Below are 24,260 nucleotides of genomic sequence, written 5' to 3' on the forward strand. Positions count from 1 at the left end.
GCAAAGGATGGAGGAAATTGTATCTTTCTCCAGTCAAGACTCTACAGAAAGGCTTGACGCAGGACCAGCAGAGCCATGACAGCATTTCTGTTCCTGAACAAAAGGACAGGCACATTTCTTTTCAACAGGGAGCCTGAGCAGCTCCAGCTCAAAACAACCACTCAACACAAGTCATCTGCTTCCTTTGCCTTGTGTGCACAGACACACCACATTCTGCACATATGTTTGGGAGGAAATACTCCTAGATTTGGAAACTGAGTACCAGTTTCTATTGGTACAGGATTATTCTGTGACAGACTCAAGGAAAGGACACTACAAAAGCAAATACGACCTTGACAATGTGCCAGTTTGTGTGGTAGAGATGCATGACTAAACAGTGCTCTTTAAACACACAAACTATAGAACCTAATTATGTATATTTTTCACACAAATTAGTTGCTTGCTGCTATATCTTTCTATAGGTACTAAAAAATAATGCTCACACCTCTAATGTAACTATTAGTTTTGCAATACAAAGCCCAGACCCCCTTCCTTCCAGCCTTTGGGGGTCTTAGCTTGTAGCTACAAAAAGCTGTAACAGCACATCATCAGGGTGAGTGTGAGTAACTATCAGCAGAACTTAAAAAGCTGGCTTCTGACAAGAATATTATAATTCAGCTTCAGCATTTGTCACTCTGGCCTTCTCCTCTCATCTTCTTGCTGGTCTTTCCTCTCCCATCTTCAGCAACAGTGCTGTGCCTTCAGAACAGAGCAGGGAAGTCATACAGCAGGGCTGTTACCTTTAAACACTTTCATTAATGCTTTATGGCAGAGATGAACCAGCTGGGAGTTTTTTGATGCTAAAAATTATGTGGAATATGTCAACTTCATTCTCCTGTTCCTCACACATGGGGGAGAAGAAATAAGGTGCAGAGTACCGAGAAAAAGTAGAGGTTAATCCGAGTAGGAAGCTCACAGAGGGAAACCTTTTGGAGGAACAGACTGCATGAAAGGGGAGCTTGACAGGGGAAGGTCAGGATGCAGAAGCTCACATGAGCCTGACCTTTTCCCTTTGGAAAGGTCCCTGCTGACCTGGGGTGCTGCACCCTGGCTTTCCCCACAGACCAGACAGACTGAGTGGTCAGAAGACAATACAAGCTGCAGCAGCCCCACAGACAGAATCTTCTCAGGGTACTGCCTAAAACCTGTTTAATTAGACACTGTTTCATGCCCCAAAGAACAGGAGCTTGAATCCCTTCCAGTATCAATAGACTTTTGCAAACCAGGTATGTCTTTCACTATTGCCCCTTTGAAACTGCTATCTCATGACACAAGTCACAAGAGCAAGATCATGCCTGTCTGAAAACAGCCTCTGTGCTGAAGGGCTGCAAATCCAGAGGTGCACATGGACCTCTGCACAGCAGTTGCTGACTCCTTAGGTCTGGCTTCATTTCTCCATTCATGCCCTGTTATAGATGCTGCTTGAATTGCTTCACCCAGGACTGGGTTGAAAACAACCTCTCCATAACACCTGAACACAACCTCTCCATAACACCATAAACCCTGCCAAGAGAGTAGCAAAATGGTAAAGTACCACTTGCTCCCCTGAACCACAAGGGCATGGACTGGCTCTTCTGAAAGCTTTAGAGAGACAAGATAAAGGAGATGATACCATGAACCACACCGTTATGCCCTTGAACCACTCTGCCTTCAGTGTCCCACTCCTAAATGCATCCTCTTTGGAGCCATTAGGTAAAGCAGAGTATTTCCCCAAAGGTGGCACACTCCTTCTTCCCTGTGCATTAGGTGTCCCTGATCTCCCGAAATGTTGTTCATTTCTACCTGAACAACATCCTGTATACAATACACTACACACAAGGCAACACTGGGAGTTCTCAGCTTAGAAAAATGCAGCTCAAAGCCTGTTAGGGGTTTTCACCAGAAGTGTTCATGCTCTACAAACATTAGACATAATCCTAAAGGCTTGGGTTTTCTTAGATGCTGGAAGGAATGTCTGGATTTATTTTTTGAAAATACATTTTTGCCAGTTGAAAATATCTCAATAGGCACTCATGAGAATACTGTAAAAAATCATTTCAGGCTGAAAACCAACTGCAAGGTATTTAAGATAAATTTCTTACAGCATATGAAATAAGTACCATTCAGAATTCAAAGAAACAGAAAAGAAGACTTTAAAACAGAGCCCAAAGACTGACATGCACTAGCAAATGGAAATTACATATCCTGGTCTGCCTGGGGAGGAGGAGAGGTCTGGGGTGGGGACAGAGGCAAGTGACAGTGAAAGGAGTGTGCAGGGCAAACACTATGAAAGGAGAAAGGTGTTTCAGAACTATTACATTATCAAAAGAGGCTGACAGACAGTGCTTTATCTGGCAGGTGGCCTTACTGGATAAGCACTTAAAAGGAAGGATTTTGAGAAGGAAGAAATGGAAACCATGTGTGGGTGTGGGGAAGCCCTGCCCCAGAGATGCCCACACACTGCAGCAGAAAAGGCCTGAAGGAGCACCCACATAGCCTTTCCAAAGCTGGGTAGTTATTACAGGGTAGCAGCACAGGGAGAAAAAAAATCAACAGAGACGAATGTTTGTAATCCTTACCATTTCTTGAACTGGACCCATACTTTTGAAAACTATCAGTGAAATACAGCATAACTAGTTACACTGATCCTTTATATTTGTTAATAAAAACTTAGAAGAAGAAAACATAATGAAATTTTTGTGCTAGGCTTTGCAAAAGGATTCTTAAAAGGACACTTTGAGATACAGTTTACTAAAAATAAACATTAGCTTAACACCAGTGGAAACTTGAAAGGGGTTGCAAACCTTGTTTTCTCACATGCAGCCTGACCCAGGGCATGTGCAGAGAAGAAAGAGAACCATAAATTAATGCAAATCTTTGCTGCCTTTAAAAACATATTTGCTGTTCTTGAGGGAGTAAGTAATGATGTATCTCCAGTCTATATCCAATTCTCCCTGTGGTTTAGGATGACAACAACCCTATCAGATTGTTGTCACCACAGTCAAGTACACACCTTTGCATGGCAAGATGACCAAGAAGCCAAAGCAAAGCTTTGCTCCTCCACAAGAACAGATTATAGTTTTGCAAGTGTTGGGGCATTCAATGATAAAGATGCAAAGGGTTAACTCTAGAGCGTTAAATCCAAATGAAGGAGCACCTTGGGTTAAACTTCAGCGAATTAGGGAAGTATCTACAAGGTGGATCTCAGCCAGCTGGTCAGATCTAGCACTCCTATCCAAGACTCCAAAAGAAGTCAAAGCCAAAACATAACTTATTTTCATCTGTGCTATTTTAACAGTGACAAGATGTATCAAGAGAGTAGGTTTGCACATAGTGTAAGATTTTCCATTTAAATTGCGAACTACGAGACAAGGGGCAGGTGCAGACAAACCACAGGGACATGAAAGGAGATAATACCAGTCCTTTTTTTTTTTTTTTTTAACTGAAATGCTAAGTTGTCTAAGTTGTCTTTATGGTACAATACAGGGGGTTTTACAGCATCTGTGAGAAGCTTCCCCCACCCAGTATAAAACATGAACAACAGAAACTGGAGATGTTTGCAGGATGATCTGCAGTGGATCCATCTTTCAAACCTGACTGACCAGTGGTGGGAAGGGAGTGGTTAAATTGTGAGGAGCCCTCAAACTGAAGAAGCTGATTTTTCATTTCAAAAGGAAAAATGAAAGTAGTGAAGAGATGCAAAAAGCGACTGTTAGGACAAAGGGCAGGAAAATATGTGCAACAGGTGAAATTTGTAATAAATATAAGCACAGCAAGACTTTGTTTGTCAATGGCAGATGAGATGACTTCAAAGCTTTCAGAACAGAAAGGGGAAAGGCTGTGTCCTGAGGATGGGATAGATGCAAGTGGGATCTGCAAGACTCATGATTCCAGTGTGTTTGAGACCTTTTAGGAAGATGGGCTGAGAGACAGACTGGCATTTCCTCTGTCTCTCTGCTCAGATGGGATGTGCATTTGCTCCCTATCACTTGCAGAGCTGTAGCTGAGGAGCACAGACATGTCCTGTCCAACATTCTGAGACAAAAACCTCTGCAGGGGTGCCAGGCACTGACCTGGGAGTGAGGCTTTTTTAGCACCATAGCTGAACCCCTCACCTTAGGAGTCCCTGGTTACAACTTGGATGTGAGGCTTTACAAAAGCTTGCCTGAAGACAAAGCTGAGGCTCTGAGCATCAGTCAGAGTTGGGAGTGTGGAAACTCCTACAAAACTTTTAAAAATAAGATAAAAGAGCTGAAGAGAGACAGGAGAATACGAGTTCTGCTTCAGTTATAGTGAGCCTGAGTTGTTTGTAGTATTTTATTTTTTAAAGAGGAGAAAAAAAATGCAGAGCAAAAATTTAGGCCAGTCAAAGGAGATTTAAGTACCACAGATGAGAAATTAATCTATTAATTGACTACAGAAAGGATAAGGCTGAACTAATGTTTGTTGTTGAAACTACACAGAGAGATGAGAAGATGCCTCTGTGCAGAGCCTAGGGAAGACTAGATGCCAGACGTGGGAAGGAAGGTAAGGAAGACTCTCAAAATGCAGGAGAGGCAGAAGGAGAGGACAGCAGGGCAGGACTGAGCAAGGGAGGCAAACCCTCACACTCACCATCCCCAGGAGGAACAATCCAGCTGATGGCTCTGCAAGCACTTAAAAAATACCATGGCTGATCAGACCGTTTTTTGTTGTTGTTGAACAATAGATGATAGCAGGAAGAAAGGTGTGAATATAGTTCTATATGCATATATGTGTATATGTGTGTTTATATATATATATATATATACATGCTGTCAAGAAGAAATCCCTTTCCTTTATAAATGAATTTTTAAATTTCACATCTTCAGTTATGATGTTGTGTAACCATTAACCATCTCCTGGCCCCTAATTAGGTCCTGTTTACTCTGTGTCTGTCAGTCATTTGCAAAAACTCAGTTACTTTAGTGACACACCACAGAGACCCTGGCATTGCTCCACTCCCCACTCTTTCCAGGTCCCTCCTGCCCTCTCCCCGTGCAAATCCCCCGAGCCCCTGAGGACCATAAGCCCTCTAAGCACATAAGAACAGCAGAGCATAAGTAAGCAGCCATATGCTCCCGTCTGCCAGGTAAGCAGAGGGGGTGAGCAGCCCCCCTGGAAGGTGCTGGGCAGGAGGAATTGCCTCGGGATCTGCACCCCCAGGCTCCAGACAGATCCATGGAAAGGAGACTGACATCTCTGCATCAGCAGCAGCCACCCCACCCTACACAGCTTCCAGCAGCTACTCTGATTCACAGGCAGGAGCAACTTGCATGTGCCATATAATTATGTTTCTGACAGCAGGGAGGCACTTCTGACCTTATTCTCTTTGCATCTTGGTGATAGTGCATCTTTATTATTCTTACTATGGCTTACTTAGGATAACTTATTATTGTAAGTTGATGTTATGAGTAGGAAATGAGAAGATCAAAGTAAAAAATGGTGCTCTAGATGCATCTAAGATTTTTTTCTTGATTTAGAACATTTTTGCTCTGCTGTGATCAGGTCAGCTCTGTCAGCAGTCTAATGAGAAATGTAATAATATATTTATATATTCTTACAAAAGAAAGCAAGATTAAGTCTAGTTCTGTTTAAGATTTAGGGATGTTTCAAAAATTTTGTTTATCCTTCTCTTGCAAATGTGCAGTTTGGTAATCTTCTCCTTTTCTAATATCTGATGCTTCAGGAGCAAGAGAAACAGCTTGCCTAGGGTGATGGCTGATCTGTCTGTGCTGCAGATGGTGGGACATAAGGAAGAAAAAAACCCAGAACTTTCCATGCTCTGTCCTGTTGATAATCCTTATCTTCTTGAAGATAAGCTGATACACCGTTGGCCATAAAATTGCGCAGACTTTGTAAATTATGTTTGCTTTTCTGACTCACTGCATTAACAAACCCATTTCTTGTCATAGCTCCTTTTCCAGAAACTGTCCAGTTGGAATAAGCCATTGAACTCTCCCACCTAGTGTAACTCTAGTTACTCATTTTCTCAGTAGAGGTCAGAACTCTGCACAGAACACGTTACACTTTCATTAACATTACCGAATTCCTCCTAATTTAAAATCTCATAAACCAAGCCCAAGTAGTCATTGCAGACATTCAGCTCAGAGCAGTGCTGCTGAGATGCTGAGATTAGGGCCAGCAGCCCTTCATCCCTCTCTACACAGGGCACAGCGCAAATACAAACCCTGCACCCAACTTGAACCAAAGCTTCATAATCCCAATTTGGGTGTTCCCGCTGTGGTGCTGCCTGAACTGCTGCTTGTCCCCCTCCCCTCCTGCAACACTGGGCACAGCTGTGACGAACAGCAAAGCTGCTGCCCCAGAAGCAGCCCTGTCTCACTGCACAGCCACAGTCAGCAGAGCAGCCAGTCTCAGAGGGTTCACAACAGTTCATACTGAGAAAAAAAAAATTAGCAACATAAAAGCAGAGCCCAACTGCAAATATTTTACCACGTTGTATTTCCATGCACTACAAATCAATGTAAAAGATGTTTTCTTCAAGGGGCCTCATATAGGCTGTGTTTTTAAAATGCATTCCCTCTGCTAAATATAAATCAGTAAGAGTTTTTGTTCTTCCAAAAGATTAGCTAGCCTCAGTATTTTGGGATCTAATTCTGGAATACTTGTTGAGGTGCCAGCATTCTCTTCCAATTTAAATACAGTTTAATGGAAAGTCTATCCTGGGCACATTTTCCATCTACAGTGTAATAGCTTGAAAGTTTGAATATCGAGAGCTCACCAGAAACAGAGGTAACCTATCAAGGTTAAACTTCATTTATTTGTCAGGATGAGAAAGAATGTGGGAGCAATGGAGAGCAGGAGAAAGCAAATGTAAGAGCAGTAGAGAAGCAAATGAATCTGTAGAACCAAAATCTAATAGATGGTAGAAATGCTGCAGCCTGCTGACAAAGCCATGCAAAGAAAATGCAAGTTAGAGAAGCTGTGGTTCTGAACTCAAGCACTTGAATTTGCTTTGAGTTACATCTGTGTAAAATCAAAGATGTGTCCCTAGACTCAAGATGCTGAATTAGGACCACATCAGGCTACTCCAACTGCATATTTACAATATTATAGGATGCTTTTCTTTGCACTCTATCACCCATGGAAAGAGACAGAGTATTTTGTGGAGCATATCTGAATTATGCTTCTTATCTGGATGATCAGATGGAGGACACTCCCATATCCTGAGTGTCTTGTTTAGCATAGCTCCCTAATCAGAGATCACCTCCAATCAAGAAAGACATGCACTTGGATGAATGATAGAGCAGTGGAAGAGCATCTCCTCTTACCCAGCTGGGGAGTGTAGATTGTGCTCAGTACCACATATCATGAAACGTTATGCTGTAATGCCATTTCTAAAGACTCTCGGAAAGCAGATTTTCTTCTATCATACATGACAATTACACTTAAAATGTGCCTTTTTCCTTATATAAAAGATCCACTTAGAGTCACCTCAACATACTATAAAGTTGGGTCATTTTGTGCGCTTAAAAGCACAGTTCTCAAGCCACGCTTGTTTCACACTCTTCCTCCTGAAGTCTCCTGATGTTTTTCCTTGCAGGGGCTCTTGAGAGCATGACTGCCAAGAGCAGCTCCTTACCCCATTTATATATAAACTTAACGAGCACTTGTGAGGTGCAGTGATCTTTTGCCAAAATCTTCTGGTGTTGATGTCGTGATGTCCCCAAACTCAGGTCACTGTTCTTTTCTTCCTGTAGACTCATGGCTGTGGAACTACTGTCACCCAGTGTGTCTTTTCTATGGGGTTTTTTTCCCTCTACTTCAATTTCTTTCTGATCAACTGAAAATCCCCTTTTTCAGCATCAGAAAATTGCACTGCTCACTTTGCTGTTAGTCAGAACAGTCTCCAAACTATTTCCATCTGCATCAGTTACCCAAATATCAAAGATTTCCATTCAATAGAAAGTCCAAAAGCAGTCCTAAAGGAAGTTCTTTAAATATGTATCTGCTCAGGGTCACCTGGCTGCTGTTTATGCTGGGGGTTTTGTAGGGCTTATGTTCTTGTGAAATGGAATATGAAAGTGCTTACAAAGGAAAAATTACCTGAAACTCTAGTCTTGCTTCACACTGACTAGACCCAAAAGACATTGATTCTCCTGGCTTTATTTCCTGTTTGGCAGCAAATAAATCCTTAAAGTAAGGGGTTATTTGAGCTAGCAACTTATCAGGCGGGTCAAAATTTACTATTACTTTTACTATTTGGCTACATTTAACATCCTCTTAAATGTTTCAGGATTATAGGAGCCACATTTTTCTTTTATTCCTCCTTTACACTCTCTCTTCCTCTGTCCATTTCTCCTTGAGGAAAACTCACAAAATACACAACCTTCCTCTCTGCTTTCTTTGTCATTCCTTCCTCCTTCTTCCTCCTCCTCCCTTGTCACAAGTATTAGAGTTTCTCAGCCACTTCTCTCTTTCAAGTCTTCCCCTTCATGCACTGGCCTCACTTTATCCAGCACATTTCTCTGTCAGGTTTACTCCTTTCCTTTTCTTTTCAATCTCTTGCACTATCCTGGTTAATTCTCCTCATGCTTCATATTTTCTCATTTAAAAAAACCCAAACAGCTCCTCATCTCCTGAAGCACAACAGGCCCTAGTGATTAACCAAGGCCTTCCAATCTCACAAAGTTATAAACAGATGGATTTATTTTGGTAGACCACTAGGTAATCTGTAATGTATTCCTGCAAAGTAACTTGCACTGGAGACTAAATGAAGCAAGAGTTTGTCATCAAAATGGCTTTTTTTGTCTTTTTTGGTTCATTGCTGGGATGAAAGCATGGAGCTCCATGCCTGACTCCCACCATCAGCCTCTTAAACTCCCAGTGCACCTGGCAGAGCCAGCATCAGGGCCCAGATTAAAGCTCCAAGCACTGCTCTCCAGCATCTTCCATGCACAAATAGAAATTATAAACAAGAACTTTTGCCCACACCAGGGAAGACTCCAGTAGCATTAGAAGTGTTAACCGCTACACCATTAAAATATTATCTTTTTCCAGGCAAATAATATAAGTACTGCTGAGGCAAAACCAGGAGAAAGGGCAACATTTCTCCCTTTACGCAAGAATTTGGCCCTCTATGCACACATTCCTTCATTAATCTGCACTTTCTGTACCACAGTCACAAGTGGAATCTAAATTACTGACTTTCCCACTCTCATCTGGCTCTGCAGCACATCGCTTGCACCACTTTTCAACACCCTTTACCAGCAAATAACTCTGTTCCTTTAGCAGACCAGAATTTGAACTTGGACCACTGAATTAAAACATGAAACTTCACCAGCCAGTCAGACCATAAAGTTACAGTTTATTTTAACAAAGATAAACAGTATCTCTGGTGCTTATTCAAAGAACGAGTGTGAATGCTATTCCGCCATCTTTCCTAGCAATTCCCACACCAGCCCCATGAAGTTATCACTTAACGTTTTGCTACAAGCAGCTGCTGGAGCAGTCCATACAGGAACTTGCTTTCCTTAGCATTTCCTGCCATAGGTCAGCCTGTAAAAGACCAAGGATGTTGAATCCTTATTGCCTGAGGACAAGAGCATGTAGACCTGTTTTATTTCTTTAAAAGTCATCCTACCTGCTAACCACTCCTGCATGCTGAATCTCACAAAGACAGAAAGAAGAGATGGGGCCTGCCCAGAGCTGTTTACGGGCTGCATATAAGAAAATAAATAGGAATAAGAGGAACTTTGCAAGCAAGCACATGTTTTATCTGAATTTCTGTTACTTAAATGAATCTGTCAGGACCCATGATGTTCCATACCCACAGCCAGTGCAATTCCTTGCACCAGAGGACAGCAGGTGACTCCACACCTCTTCTGTCACCACAACAGCACCTGGAAGAGCTCCAGTTCTCTCTGATTTGCATAGGCAAAAATACACTTCCAATGAGAAGCTCCAAGCCCTTTCATTGTAAGTACTCACAGAACCCCCCTAACCTTCATGACTATTCTCTTATGACTTGGGTAACAGAGTGAACCCCTCAAGCTGTTTTGTAGAGGAGGTACCCTAATGTTTCCTGTGAGAACACACCAAGGAAGCTTTGCCACCCCAGCTTTGAAACTGTATTTAACATCAGTGTGTACAAACAGGAGAAAATTTCCCAATTATTCAGTTTTCATCAGTTTTATACTGCTGCAGATTTACTTGCATGGCCTTTCCTGACACAGATGACCAGTTACCATCTACTGAAGCTGGGTATTATACAGCAGGTGACACAGGAGAGACATCATGAAGATGAAAAGTTGAGTGCATTTCTAAATAGCTGAAGGAAGAGAGATGGGCTAGAAAAGCGAGCCAGTTTGGAATGGGAACAACACATTGTTTTACAATTCATGTTAAGGGGCATTTTTGCATATTGATGTATTGATAAGAGTGAAAAGAGGAAGAAATTCAATGTCACATGAGTCAGAGCATTGTTCCTGAGGAAGCCACATTCATGGTGTGACTGCCTTAAGATCACATGTAAGCTGAAAACAAGCCTAAAGGGCTCAGGGGACTTTATTCTCTTGGTGAAAAGACACATACACTATTTCAGAAAAGCAAGGAGCAATTAAATGTGGAGACCAACACATCCATCCGTTTTCCTTGGGGTTTTTTTAGCTTAAAAAAATGTGTAACATCCTTTAGTCTATGCTCAAATAAGGGGCATTTCTTCTAATAAGAAAGACCACCAGAGTTTTCATTTTTTAGGGGTTTTTGTTGTTGGTTTGGTTTTTTTTAATACATAAATGCTCCTGTTTTTCTAAGCCACAGCACTAAATTATAATGTAATAAGGACCACACTGCATCCCTGACAGATGCTCCTTCCTGACAGCACAGAGAGATGCAGCTGTTGAACTGGAGTCTGCAAATCCAGACCTCTGGGCCACAAAGCATTTCCCTGATTAGTTTTCTGCACCAAAAGCAGATCTCAATGCATAATCTGGACCCACTGCTGTAAATAGAGTACACAGAGGAAAAACACAAAATATTTTTTATCAAACTGAGGCTGCACAAATCCCAAACTGCTATCAATCTGGTGGTTTTTTTCCCAGAGAGTATGCTTCAAAATCTCTGGGATACTGAAGTTATTTAAGATAATTTTCCCATATTTACACATTATTACAGCTGCTCACACAGTACTACACACCCCCCTCTACACTAACTGGGCCAGCAGTACCAGCCATGTGTGCACCACAAAATTACTGCTTCTGCCACACCACCAAAAACACAACTGATAAAGTCTGTCCATGACAGCTAAAGCATGGATTTTCCAAACCACATGATTAAGAGAAGATAGAAAGTGTGTATTGTAATGCATTTATAGCCAATAAATCTCAAGACACCGCAGTTATCAAATGCTAAAGAATTTCTGAGTCTCCAAGCAGCTGCTTGTACACTGATCAGTCTGAACTGCAATCAGCTTGGGATGAGGCATGACCTGGAGTCCCCAGGAAACAGCATTGCTGTATGAGGGTTCAGAGCAGAAAGGTCTCAGTAGGATAACTCATGAATGGGTAAAGAGAGCTCAGGTAGCCACTTTACAGATAACAGGATAGAAACATCTCCCAGCAAAATGGCTAAGGTTACAGGATGTCTGGTGAAGAGCATTGTGAGAGCCACAGGCAGCTCTCACAAACACGGTGAATTACTTTAGAACTCTTTCAAATCTACCTGTCGTACATTTGAAGGATATTTCTCTGAATTTTATCCTTTCTACCATGGGTACAGATAGCCTGAATATTTTACCCTTTGTTTGATAAATGCCATTGCCCACCTGCGTAGGAAGGATGCCGGGAACTACAATCACTGCATCTCCATTTTCAGGAATTAATTTCTAACATGATGCAATATCCTCTGTTGCATCCCAAAGACAGCACTGCCCACTTTCCTACCTAAGCCTAACTGCTAGAAGCCATGCACAAGCAGCACAGGCCAAAGAGAGTATGATGATTTTAGTCAGTAACCATCCAAAATCCAAATGTAGAAATACAGAGATGCAATATCAAGATATTGAATCACCCACCCTTGCTCAAGCAACAGAGCCTTGGGCTGGTCGGAAAGGAGACACGTTTGTCTGGGAATCTTGTCACAGCCATGCTGCTTGATTAAGGTCTCTTTGGCCAGTTTCACAAAGCCACTGATGGGCAGAGAGATTCAGATTGGAACAGCAACTCCTACCATGCTGTAGCTCCAGGTCCATGTGAGAGCCACATAGGACCAACACCCATCAGGACTCCCAGTCTTGCATTCCTTCTAAGCACATAGCTTCACTCAGAATCATAAAACAAGATCGCAACACAAATTATAGCCTCTTACCCTTGAGAGATGAAAAAACAGAGGGTGGCATTGAACTGGTTTAAGATAATGAGAAAATAAATTGAGCAATTCTCCTCTTCCAAGCTGCAAGCAATTCATATCATCAATGATGCCTTTGTAAAAGGAATTAGATTCTTAAAGCTCTATTTTATATTTAATAATCTGATTCTATTTGGTGTGCAAAGACAGAAGTCATTTTGATCTGGCATACTTTAGTACATTATAGGCACCCGTATATTTCCATCTTCCAGAGAGACTTCTTTCAACTTTTTCTTTTTTATCTCAGTCTCTTTGTAAGCTGCCATTTTTTTAACCTTTGAAAAATACCAATTCTCAACAACCCTCATGTCTTCAGTCAGTCTCCAAACAGCCCTAGAGAAAAGTAAGATTTTATTTAAAGTACTTTTAGTTGAGTCAGTGAACGTTAGAGATTGGCAGATCAGAGATGAAGCTGTGGCTTTCAAAACTCTCACCCAAAAGGCTTTCCTTCACTCTCCTCCTACCAAAAGCTAAAGAAAATGAAACATTTCTATCAGTTTTTCTTCTGACTGAAAGCCTGGTCTGATGAACTGAAAATAAATCCAGGATTTATTTCATTCCAAAACAGAATCCCAAACACTCTTGCCACCAAGTTGCCATTTGTCCAGTTTCTAACATTTAGGTTTTCCAAGCAAGAAGAAAATAAAATCATGGGGAAATTTTCCTTAAGCAAAAGATGTTTACCGGAAATCTTCTTTACTTTACAGCAGGAACCAACCCAGAGCAGAGATTGCATTTACGCCAGAGCTCTGACAAATGCCTGTTGAGCTGCAGCACTTAAACCACTTGCATTTTAAACAGCAGTTTGTCAAGTGATACTAATTATTTGGGAGGTCTCTGCTCCTAGAAACGTAAACATTTCTTTTCATACCAATCACATTTTCTTTTCCATGTGGTGCTTCCAGCAGAGACTGAAATTAAAATGGCTTCTTTGTGTGCCACAATGTGGTTTATGGCTCAAATCCCCCTTTACTCCTGCAAGCAGGGGATAACATTGCCCTGGGGCTCTGCACAGCACCTTTCCAGCCCTGCTTTGCAGTTAGAAACCTCCTCTCCACAGGGGGAGAGCTCTCCCAAGATCAAACCCATCCACCCTTCTCAAGGCTACGCAGCTTCCCTCTGGCTGGTAACACAGATCTGGGACTTGCAGTAGCCTGAAGATCACTTGGACTTCATAAATCAAGCTAAAGGCTCATTTGCTAGAGAGCACCACAGGGAACTGAAGAACAGGCTCTTACAGGAGTTTGAGTCAAAAAACCCACAGGCAATCCCCAGCCCTGCCAAGGAGCAACTCGAACACAGGCACATGTTTCCTTCAAACTCCCTCCTGGTTCAACAGGCACTGCCTGGGATCTGCTTAAGCCAGGCCACAAGGCTCAGGGTTTCTTGAAAAACACAATTTCAGTCCCACCCCAGTATCTCACAGCAGGTCCTGCTTTTACTGACAAATCTGTTGGCCAAAAACTTCCTGTGTTGTATCCACATGGCGCCAGAGCATGGCCTATCACAGAGAAAATCTGGCAGCGTCAGCCAGAAAAAGTTTCATGAAATTGCAGCAAGTAACCTGAAGACTTTACCAGAAATGAGATTAAACCAGCATTTTCAGAGTCACAACAAGCCATCTGAAAGTTCACTTGTGGGAACTTTCTTGTTAGGGTAGTCAAAGATGGGATCAGCCTCTGCTATTCAGGCAAACTTTATTGAGAAGTCATGGCACATTAATCCTTCTTGGGAGAAGTGTTGAGTCCTTTTCTGTTTCCCAGACTTCACCAAAGCCTGCTGTGAGCAAGTTGCTGAGTGCTGGGAGCTGACCCAGCATATCTGGGAGGTACAACGTGATGGGGCAAAGTCAGACCATGGGCACGACTGCTACTTGACCCCTCCACGTTCCCTCTCTGTATCAGGATGTGTTTACTGGTATAGGCAGAAAAGGATGTAAACTGAACCACAAAAAGGAGCTGATTTTCATAGCAAGGGGCCTTGGTTTCTGCAAAGGTTTCTCATGAAAAAGGAAATTGCAAAGGTTTCTCATGAAAAAATTATTTTAACTTGATGGAGAGGACAAGAACTTCAGATTTCTGCTGATGCTGGCTGTTTCGTGGGAGACAATCAGGAGCACACTGTATCATGTCCATGAATGCATACAGCTTTTATTGTATGACCATTTTACTGTTTTCCCTTCTTCTTTAAAAGTGCTATCAAGGTTTCTAATGAAGGAACTATGTTCATCTAGCCGATCAGTTATCAAATCTCACTCTGAGCCCACCCCCTTCACTGTGTTATCAGGCCCATGGTAAATATCAGATAAACCAAAGGACTCCTCTCCCCAGCCCCATCCACTGGAGTCAACTTGAATGTTATTTTTAATGCCAACAAATTACAGTGTCCCTTCAAGAGATAATCACGGATAGAGTCAAGGAATAGAAATACTGGTGAGACTAACTCGACAAGAGCTACAGAGAAGATGACTCTGACTCATTTTGGACTCAGAAAAATAGATTTTCAAAATAAAACATTGATTTAGAGGGGAATAGACAAAGAGGAAAGTGAAAGGACAACAATGGGATCAATGCAAGAGCAAAGCCCAAGGGCCAACCATGGGCACATGCATGGCGAGGCACGTGGCTCACAGCCACAGTCACAGAGCTCAGAACCCTACTGTGTCATCACTGACTCCTGACAGCAAACATTAATTCCACCCTTTGGTTTGCTTTCACTTTCCAGTAAACTCCCTTTCCTTTAGGGTTAGTAATTTTTTAGACTGATCTTGATGCAACCCTTTGCACACACAGATATCATTAATGTGAAATTCTTTATTGAAACTAAAGCAGCCATATCAGTTTTGAGATTATATGTATAGAGATAACCTCTTCTTAATTTCTGCTAGATGTCAGCAATGACAATCATATTTGTTTAGTAAATTTATTTTACACTATTAACAATATGAATTTTCATGCTGTGGGAGTACTTGCTTTGATTAAGTATGCAAATGGTTCCCTAGAATATGTCAGGGGATCCTACAAGCCTTCCTGAAGAGACACCTGTTGCCTCTAAATTAATTGAATGATAGATCAATACATCACCCATAATTCTTAAGAAAACAGGAGAAGTAAGAAAGAGGTGGAGAAGGACCAGACCTGCAAATGCATTCACACAGAGGAGGGAAAGGAGCAGTGAAAGAGGAGACAAATAAGACAACAAAATCTGACAAACAGCATTCAGTCCCGAGGTCCCACCAGACCAGAGCATCAAGCTGACAGAAAACTTCATAAGAAAATGTTATGAAAGCAAAGGGCAAAATGAGAACAGGAATGGTCTTTGCTTTCACCATTCTAGCAAGATCCCAACACTCAAAAACTGCCACGACTAATGAAAAACTCATTTGTCTTTCATAATAAATAACGGTTCTCAAGAACAAACATGGTTACCCATAAAATCCCCACATACAGAGATCCTACACACCTCCCTTTCAGAGGTGTTGCCAAGAGCTGATAACGCTCTACTATCGGTCACCTTGGGACACTGGTAGGTGACACACAGGTCAGAGGTACACACCAAAATAATCTCTGGAAGTTCCACTTTCAGCAATGCCAACACTGCTTTGGCACCCTGCCCAAGGTCTTCTGCACCAGTTAATCCAACCCTGAACAGGATTAATTCCTCATACACACAGACTCTTGTGCTTTCAGTTCTATATAGCAATTGTGCTGAAAGCAGAGGGAGTTTAGAAACAACTTTTTCTCCTCAGTCCTGTATTAGTTCTCAATAAGCAACTGTCTGAAGGATACGGGAGATGTTCATCCCTTCAAGAGGCTGATTCATGAATTTGCACAGAAATCTCAGTAGCAGTTGGTGTTGTAAGGTCTTTGTATTTTTTGGTGTTGCTGTTTCCTATTTCTTCCAGGAAATTTGTAATTTTAATCAGGTGTAAGACAATGGAAATTATTAAATTAGAATATATGTGTGCATTAGAGAACAATGCTGTTTAGTGACATTAACTGCCGGGGTAAATTGTGGTAATTAGAATGGTTATTGCAGTATAGGAAATGAATAGACAGCGAGGAACAAAGCATGGGGCTGATTTCAGCACTTGCATATAGATACACAATTCACCATTCCACAAGGAATTAAGAGAAAGATAAAAATAGAGCTCTATAGTGCAAAGTAAGACTAAAAGAAGTTGCATGCTGTAGCCATTTTTCACTAGGGAAACTGCCTCCACCCTCTGCTCTTCCCCAAAGCCCTTCAGTTGCTGCTCAGCAGCACTCAGGGGGCTGAGGCTTCCACACAGCACCCAAATGTCCCAGATCTCCTACCAACATGTGTGAACCAGACCCAGAAACTGTTTTCCAGGAGAACAAAATGCAGAGGAAGGATCATGTCAGGGCTTCACACCTCTTTTGTACAGGAATAAATGACCAGCTCGGAAGGAAAGTCCATGGAAAAGGAGATCCCAAGGAAATGGGAAATGAATCCAGAAAGCCACCCAAAAGCCTATTGCCATGCAGTGTGGCCAAAGCCCTGCTATACCCATATTCCTGCTTCCTTCCTCCATTTGGCAGCACACAGCTGTGGCTGCATTGCTCACCAGACCTACATACAGGTGGTATAAATCTGGTCATGCATAATACTTGTGTGATCCTCTATATACACCAGACAAAGACACACGAGCTATTATTTATATTGTATTCACAACTTACCGAGCATCCTCTGCAACCAGCTTGAAAACTCAGCCATTCCAACTGAAAATCACACCTGTCAATCAGCACCACCTCCCGGGCTAAAAACTCTCTCACTTGGGACTTCTTTGCAATTACATTGATGCCATGCAATTACAATTTGAAAAATGTGGTACGAGATACCTTTCCCCCTGCTCCTTGTAAAAATGGTGCCACAGCAAAACTCTGATGAATGGCTGTGATGTGAGTAATTAAAGTGGAAGTGAAACAAAGCCCTGAAATTAATGATTAATCAATAATTACAACTGCCAGTAGGGACGGTCCTTGAGCAAATGTGCAGATATGCAGACTCACATATCCCCTGCACGTGGACTAACCCACAGTGTACACTCTAGCCAGTCAAAAGCCCTCTGAAGAGATGTGTGCATGTTATCACCAACCTCTGCACGTCTGCATACACTAAATCCCTCTCCCAGCACAGAGCAGCAGCTTCCTTGGCTAAACCATCACTTTTTGTGAGTTTGGTTCTGAGTGAAAGAGAAATAAAAAGTACCCAGGTGTTTGGAGATTTTTTCCTTAGATTGAATCTTCTAGATTTGGCCCCTAAAACCAAGAACATGATCTTCTACAAATAGCAGCTCACTCATGGCCATAAGGAGGAATTAAAAACTATTGCAGCAGATGAGAGTTGGATCATAAGAAGAACACAGGTATTATGACATATGCATCTATTAGACATTTCTTTGAAGCATGATTAGCTAGCAAGTAGTTTAATATAATTATTTAGTAAACTCTGACTATGTTATAGGAATACTGTGGTATACAGTCATTCTTGTACAAACCAGCTTTGGATTAATCACAAGGAACCACAGTAACGTTTCCTGTTTAAAATAGTGTTAAACACCACATATATTGACACTACATGTTAAATAGCAAGTAAACATCCTGCCCATCAAGGCTGTGTTACCTTTGAACTTCCTATTTCGACTTTTCTTCTCCCTGCATAGACTGCTCTGGAAAACACCCCAAGGACTTCTATGAAGGGCAGGGGGAAAGAGAGAGGGAATGGGAAAGAGGAGCAGAGATGGTCACAGTGTCAGGCACAGGGACATAAATGGAGACTGCCTGAGTGGGTTTCAGCACTGCACAGAGAATAACCCCATGACCTAACATGTCAAGCCATCAGGTAACTCCTTTCAAAAACAAAAGTGCTGCCTTTCATGGAGCAAGCCACTGGGGTTTGTTTGGTAGTGAGGAATGAAGTCAGAAGTGGATCTCTCTTGGGAAGCTCAAGCAACTGATGCTCCAGTGACACTAGCTAAAAGCTTATTTTTCCTCCCAGTGCCATCAGGTGGCAAACTTTCCTTCAGGTGACTCAGGGCCCTTTCAGCCCCAACCAACTTTCCCATTGCTCTCCAGTCATGTATCAATGAGAAAGCAGCATTTTCACCCCAGGAGATGTCTGTGCATGTGAGCATGTGTGTATCTCACATTATGGCTCAAACAAGATTGGCAGAACTGGCTTGCAGGACTTCACTCAACAGACCCAAGCATCAGTGCAGATCCAGGGACATCCAGTGTCACCACCATGGCCACACAACCCCACTCAAGACATGTCACCCACTTGTGACCTTTCTTGAGCCAAAGGATGTTGAATCTCCTCTATCCAGCAGGATTGCTGCATAACTTTGCTACTTGAAAGCAGATTTGTGAATGAAAGAAGGTAAAATGATGCCAGGTGTTCCTCATGACAGTTTGTGTATGGTTGCACTTAACTCCTATAAACCTAGAATCATACAATCGTTAAGATTGGAAAAGACCTCTAAGATAATCAAGTCCAACACTTCACCAGCCCTGCCAAGTCCACCACTAAACCATTTCCCTAAACACCACACCTGCATGCTTTTTGAACACTTCCAGGGACAATGAGTCCACCACTTCCCTGGGCAGCCTGTTCCAATGCCTCACCACCCTTTTAATGAAGAAACTTTTCCTAATAGCCAATTTAAACTTCTCCTGGCACAGCTTGAGATCATTTCCTCTTGTCCTACTCCTTGCTACTTGGGAGAAGAGGCTGACCCCCACCTCACTACAGCCTCCTTTCAGGCAGTTGTAGAGAGTGATAAGGTCTCCCCTGAGCCTCCTTTTCTCCAGACTAAACAACCCCAGCTCCCTCAGCTGCTCTTGAAATTATTTACTCTCCAGACCTTTCAACAGCTCTGTGGCTCTTCTCTGGACTCACTCCAGCACCTCAGTGTCCTTCCTGAGCTGAGTGGCCCAGAACTGGACACAACACTCAAGATGCAGCCTCACCAGTGCAAAGTACAGGGGGACAATCCCTGCCCTGGTCATGCTGGCCACACTATTGCAGATACAGGCCAGAATGTCATTGGCCTTCTTGGCTACCTGGGCACACTGCTGGCTCATGTTCAGCTGGCCATTAGCCAACACCCAACCTCTGTTCTTACATCAGCTCACCCACAGTTTCTAAAAACCGACAACCTATATATATAGGTTCTAAAAACCTATTTATAGGTTTTTTTAAAAGAGGTGCCTCCCTCAAGAGTCACTTCAGGAGCTTTTGTCTCGATTCACTTTTATAACCCTGCCAAGGTCAGGGTGTGCCCCGGCAGAGGCAGGGACCTGGCACCCAGCTCTGGGCGTGTGTCTCAGGTAATCCTGCTGTCTCCCCAGGACCAGCTCAGCAGAACACATGCAGCATCTCCCCACCTGAGCTGATTTTCAGTGAACAGTTAGGTGGTTGTAAGAATCCCAGCCCATCCTTGCAACATGGAGAGGTCACCAGAAATGTCTGGAGGACATTGGTTAATCACCTGTGCTATCTAAAACAAATATTGCCAGTCCTAAGGCTATCAATACAATTCCTTTCAGTATCATTACATTCGCTTTCAGTTAAAATTACAAGAAATGGATACAGATTCTGCTCTTTTTCCTCAGCTATTTTGTAACACATCTGAAACAGAAATATTCAACAGAAAGATGGAACTGAAAGAACAGTAGCCACAGACAAACCACAAGTGCAGATGTAGTCTATTTTTGTTAGATGTGCCTTTGTAGCATGATTATTTTCTGATATATAATCCCTGGGTTTTTTTGAGTATCACTGTGCTGAAGAAAGCAGTTCATCACCTCTGTATATAACACAGCCCTTAGCCCCTCTTTTTGAAGAGGAAAATTTGAGTTAATTACCCATATTACCTCATTAGCTTCCATCTCCCAATAAATAAAAATTAAAGAGAAGCCTGCTTGCTGGAGTAGAATTGCTGAAAGGCAGAAGTTGCAAGATTACTGTGCAGTGCACTGCCAGCTGCAGGCAGGAGAAGGCCCCAACAGGAATGCCAAGTCCCTGGCACACACAGAGGAAATATATATAGCTTTTATTCTTTCACTGACTTTTTTTTTCAAATTCATTCAAATAATGCTTCAAAGGGGAAAAGGCACTTACAATCACAAGACAACAGCCAGAGCTTTTTTTTTTTTTTTTTGGCGACCCAGCAGTACAATTATTCTGCATATTGCATGCATATCATGAGGTTAAATAAGAAATAAGGTCAGGCCACAGACACTTCAGAACACAAACAATGAACAAACAAAAATCACAATCATCTTGCTAAATATCTCTAGGGAGAGAGTCATCTACTTCCTATGTCTGTTTGTTCCTTAAACTATAGAGTTCGGACTTGATAGAAAATATAAGAAGAATCAGGGCTGTAATATGAATATTCACAGTGTAAATGTATATACCTCATGCATCTCTATTCAAAGAAAGGATACAAGATACTCCAAACCCCTGTGATGCCTTACCTGTGTCTTTCATATCCTTGTTTACTATTGTGACAAGGAAGGGTCTCTGAAAACCCCATTCATACCTCACTGAGCATGCAGCACACTTACTACATCCACACTCATACAGAACATTTCAGAGCAAAACACAAGTTTAATACTAAGGAGTGCAATATTCTCACAGAAGTGTCTATGGCACAGGATTTGTGCAGGCAGGGACATGGCTAATATCACACGTTGTCCATAGAGTCACATTCTGGCTCAAAGCTGGCCTATGCAGGGTATTGCTGTCCCTCTCCAGCTCCTCCCTCTCCCCCGCTGTACATCACCCTACAGACCCGGGTAGTGGGCTTCACTGAGCAGCCACGGCGTTGTCAATTCACACCAACATTCATTCCAAGCCTTATCAATTCAGCTAAGAAGAAACTGCTGGTGGAAAGGAGAAATGAGGTGACTGCTCCGAGAGCCGCTCAGCTGCCTGGCAGTAGCCTTGCCCAGCGGGCTGCTGTTCCCCGGTGGGGGCTGTCAGACACCTCACGGACATTACACGGACACAGTTACTTTTCCTCCGACCCTGACACCTCCCAGCACGCCCGTCAGCGCTGCCCGGGCAGGTATTCATGCCTTATCGCCGTGGTGCAGCCAGACGAGCACCATCCCAGCCTGGGCATCCTCCCCGGCCAGCCCCGCGCCTGGAGCGGGATGCTCCGGGAGGACGACTCGGGCAGAGCCCGCATCCCCAGCATCCCCCGCCGCACCTTTCCCAGCCGCCTCCCGGGGCGGGGGGCTGCCGGTCCTTACCGTAGAGCAGGTTTCTGGTCACCTGCCCCCCCATGTCGGCGCAGCCCCCGCCCTGCTCCGGCTCCGGCTCCGCTCCGCAGTCCGCGGCCCCCGCGGGACCCGGCTGCCCCGCGCCGGCTGCCTCCGCCCACCCCCGCGCCTCCCGCCGCGGCACCGCCGCTCCGAGCTGTCATCTTTATTTACATAAGAAGGAGGAGACTTCGCGGCTTCCTGAAATAGCTGCCGGCGTTTCACCGATGCGGCGTGTCCCCCCTGCCTCCCCACGCACACAGCGCGGTCGCGCAGCGCAGAGCGCGGCGGGCGAAGGCATCTATCCGCGCTCGGTGCTGCCCGCGCTGTGCGGGGCTGCCGGCCCGGCTGGAGCCCCGCGGTACCTGGAGCCCCGCGGTACCCGGAGCCCCGGCAACGCTAAGAATAAAGCGAGAGGCACCGCTGACTCCACAGGGAAAAGAAAATAAAGGTTAAGAAATCATTTATAAAACCGAACTACTCTGGCCATGTGAAACTTTCGCTCCCCGCTGCAAAGCCATGGAATAAATTAGAATGGGGAGAAAGAAAAGTTAAACAAAATTTATGACCAGACATCACCACACCAGTCTTCAAGCGACCTTTGCAGGTTAATTATTAATTATTTAATAGCAAAGAAGTGCTCGAAACGCAGAATGGTTCGACACACACTGAAATAATAAAAACATTACCCCCCGTAAACTCTTTCGTGCGGGGCTCGCATGCTCAGCCCAAACACAATGCTTCCTGCTCTCCAGCTCATTACCTCTGCTGATGGATAATGGCCAGCGTTAGAAAAAGCAGGGGGATGCCGAGACTGGTGCAAGGAGGTGCGCAGGGGACCGCAGCCAGGGATGGTCCCTCGGTTGCTCTCTGCATCCCGCAGTTCGTGCAGGAGCTTGCTCGTTCCCTCCTCTCCATCTCCAGCACCGCACGCCCCTGCCCACTCACTCCTTTCTCTACATCTCTCCTGTCCACTGCTCTAAGGGTAAATTAACACAGCAGCAGGCACCGAACTGCCACAGCCAGCCCCGGCATGTCCCAGCTGGCTCGTCTGAAACTAGCTCATGCATCTTTACGCTGCGCCGCAGTCGCTCTTCTCTCTGCAAAGGAGCGGGACTCAAACTTGTGCAGCCGCGAGTGCAGCCCTGCCTCCCAACTCTTACCATGGTGCTGGGCAAATCCTGCCATCCCACTGCCTCGACTCTGCCACCGGAAAAATGGGAAATAAGATTTTCTCTTGCCTGTGTTGCAAGGATTATTTGCTTAGGAAGTCTGTGTGCTGAGGTCTCAGCACTTCTGGAGGAAAAAAAAAAAAGAAAAGAAAACCAACAAAAAGAAAAGGAAAAAAAAAAATGGCAGTACAAAAAAAGCCCAAGCCAAAAAGCATAGTCAGGGTGTTTGCACTAGTGCTGCGTGCTTGAGGAAAGCTGTGTCCAGCATTTTCAACCTGCAAGAGGAGCCTCTGCCGAGCCCTCCAGCAGCAGCAGCCACCACTGCCGGCTCACCCACTGCTCCCACCTGCCCAGCTGAGACTTGCACCCAGACCCCAGAGCCACACAGCAGCTCTTCCTCCGCTGAGCAGCGCACAGGCAGCACTCATCCCTGCCCAAAGTCACACTCTGCAGAGCTCCTGGCAGCTTCTTGGCAGAAGAATCTTACTTTTTTTTCCCTTCTATTTTTTTTCCTCTCCCCAGATGATGCTGCATTTACAGCAGCAGTGGGTTGGGGTGAGCATTTTTCCTCAGGAGCACCTGGTGTGGCCCCCACACCCCAATGGGTGCAGGACATCTCTCAGGTCACCCCAACAAAGCACAGTCCCCTGCTCTGCTCCCTGGCTGCTGGGGACCCACAGATGCCACAAGGATACTACTGGTTTCATCTTCTAGGGGGACACCTCACCTTCTCAGGCTGAAGGTGAAGGGTCCAGGAATTTACAACATCAAATAACCTGTTTCACTTGGAGGAATGAAGATTGACTTGGACATTCAATCCCAAATCTTCTCCCTCACTTTCTCGTTACAGCTCTGCTTTCCAGCCTTACCTTAATCTTGCTACAGCTCTGTTAATAATTGACTTCTTGGTTCACTGCCTCAACCAAGAGATTGCTAGAAAAAAAAAATACAATTTCACTTTGGCCCAAAAATGAATGCTTTGTGCGTCTCACTGAACAAAATGTTTCTTTAACTGAAAATGAAGCATTTTATTTTCGGAGTTATTTTTACCTCATTTTTTCAAGTTATGGTCATTCAATTCAACTCTGAAATGATGTCCTTAAAAAAAATAAGCCCTTTGTTTTGAATATACCAAAAGGAAAACTGTGAATTGCTATCTTGTCTGATTATTTTATTTTTTGCAACTTATTGGCTTTGTTTGTTTGTCTGAAGGGGAGGGTGGAGAGGGCAGACTGCCAGAATGACTCATCCTGTTTGGCAGAAAATTATAAACAATTCCCATTTATTTTAAAATTGAGGGGTTTTTTTCCAAAAAAATCCAGCGTCCCTTCCCACTCCTGAGCTTCCCCCAGTGCTGTGGAGCAGCTCCTGGGGGACACAGCCCCTCAGA

At 43.7% G+C, this 24,260-nt stretch overlaps 1 protein-coding gene across 3 annotated transcripts in view; it reads right to left on the reverse strand.

Annotated features, from left to right (window-relative positions):
• The window catches only part of NEURL1 (neuralized E3 ubiquitin protein ligase 1), an 86,106-nt gene extending 62,317 nt beyond the window's left edge, over positions 1 to 23,789 (reverse strand). The window contains exon 1 of one of the 3 annotated variants that reach the window (XM_085064912.1): positions 23,740 to 23,789. Coding sequence is in view for 1 of the 3 variants with exons in the window: in XM_085064910.1 (XP_084921036.1) it covers positions 21,690 to 21,723 (34 nt within the window). In the remaining 2 variants the exon portion in view is untranslated. Of the gene's footprint in view, positions 1 to 21,689; positions 21,826 to 22,461; positions 22,737 to 23,739 lie in introns of those variants that run through there. The other 2 variants (XM_085064911.1, XM_085064910.1) reach the window with 2 other exon arrangements.
• Between the last annotated feature and the right edge of the window lie 471 nt (positions 23,790 to 24,260).

The sequence above is a fragment of the Lichenostomus cassidix genome, chromosome 6 (genome assembly GCF_008360975.1).
Source record: "Lichenostomus cassidix isolate B80296 chromosome 6, HeHo_3.0, whole genome shotgun sequence".
NCBI classification, from domain to species: Eukaryota; Metazoa; Chordata; class Aves; order Passeriformes; family Meliphagidae; genus Lichenostomus; species Lichenostomus cassidix.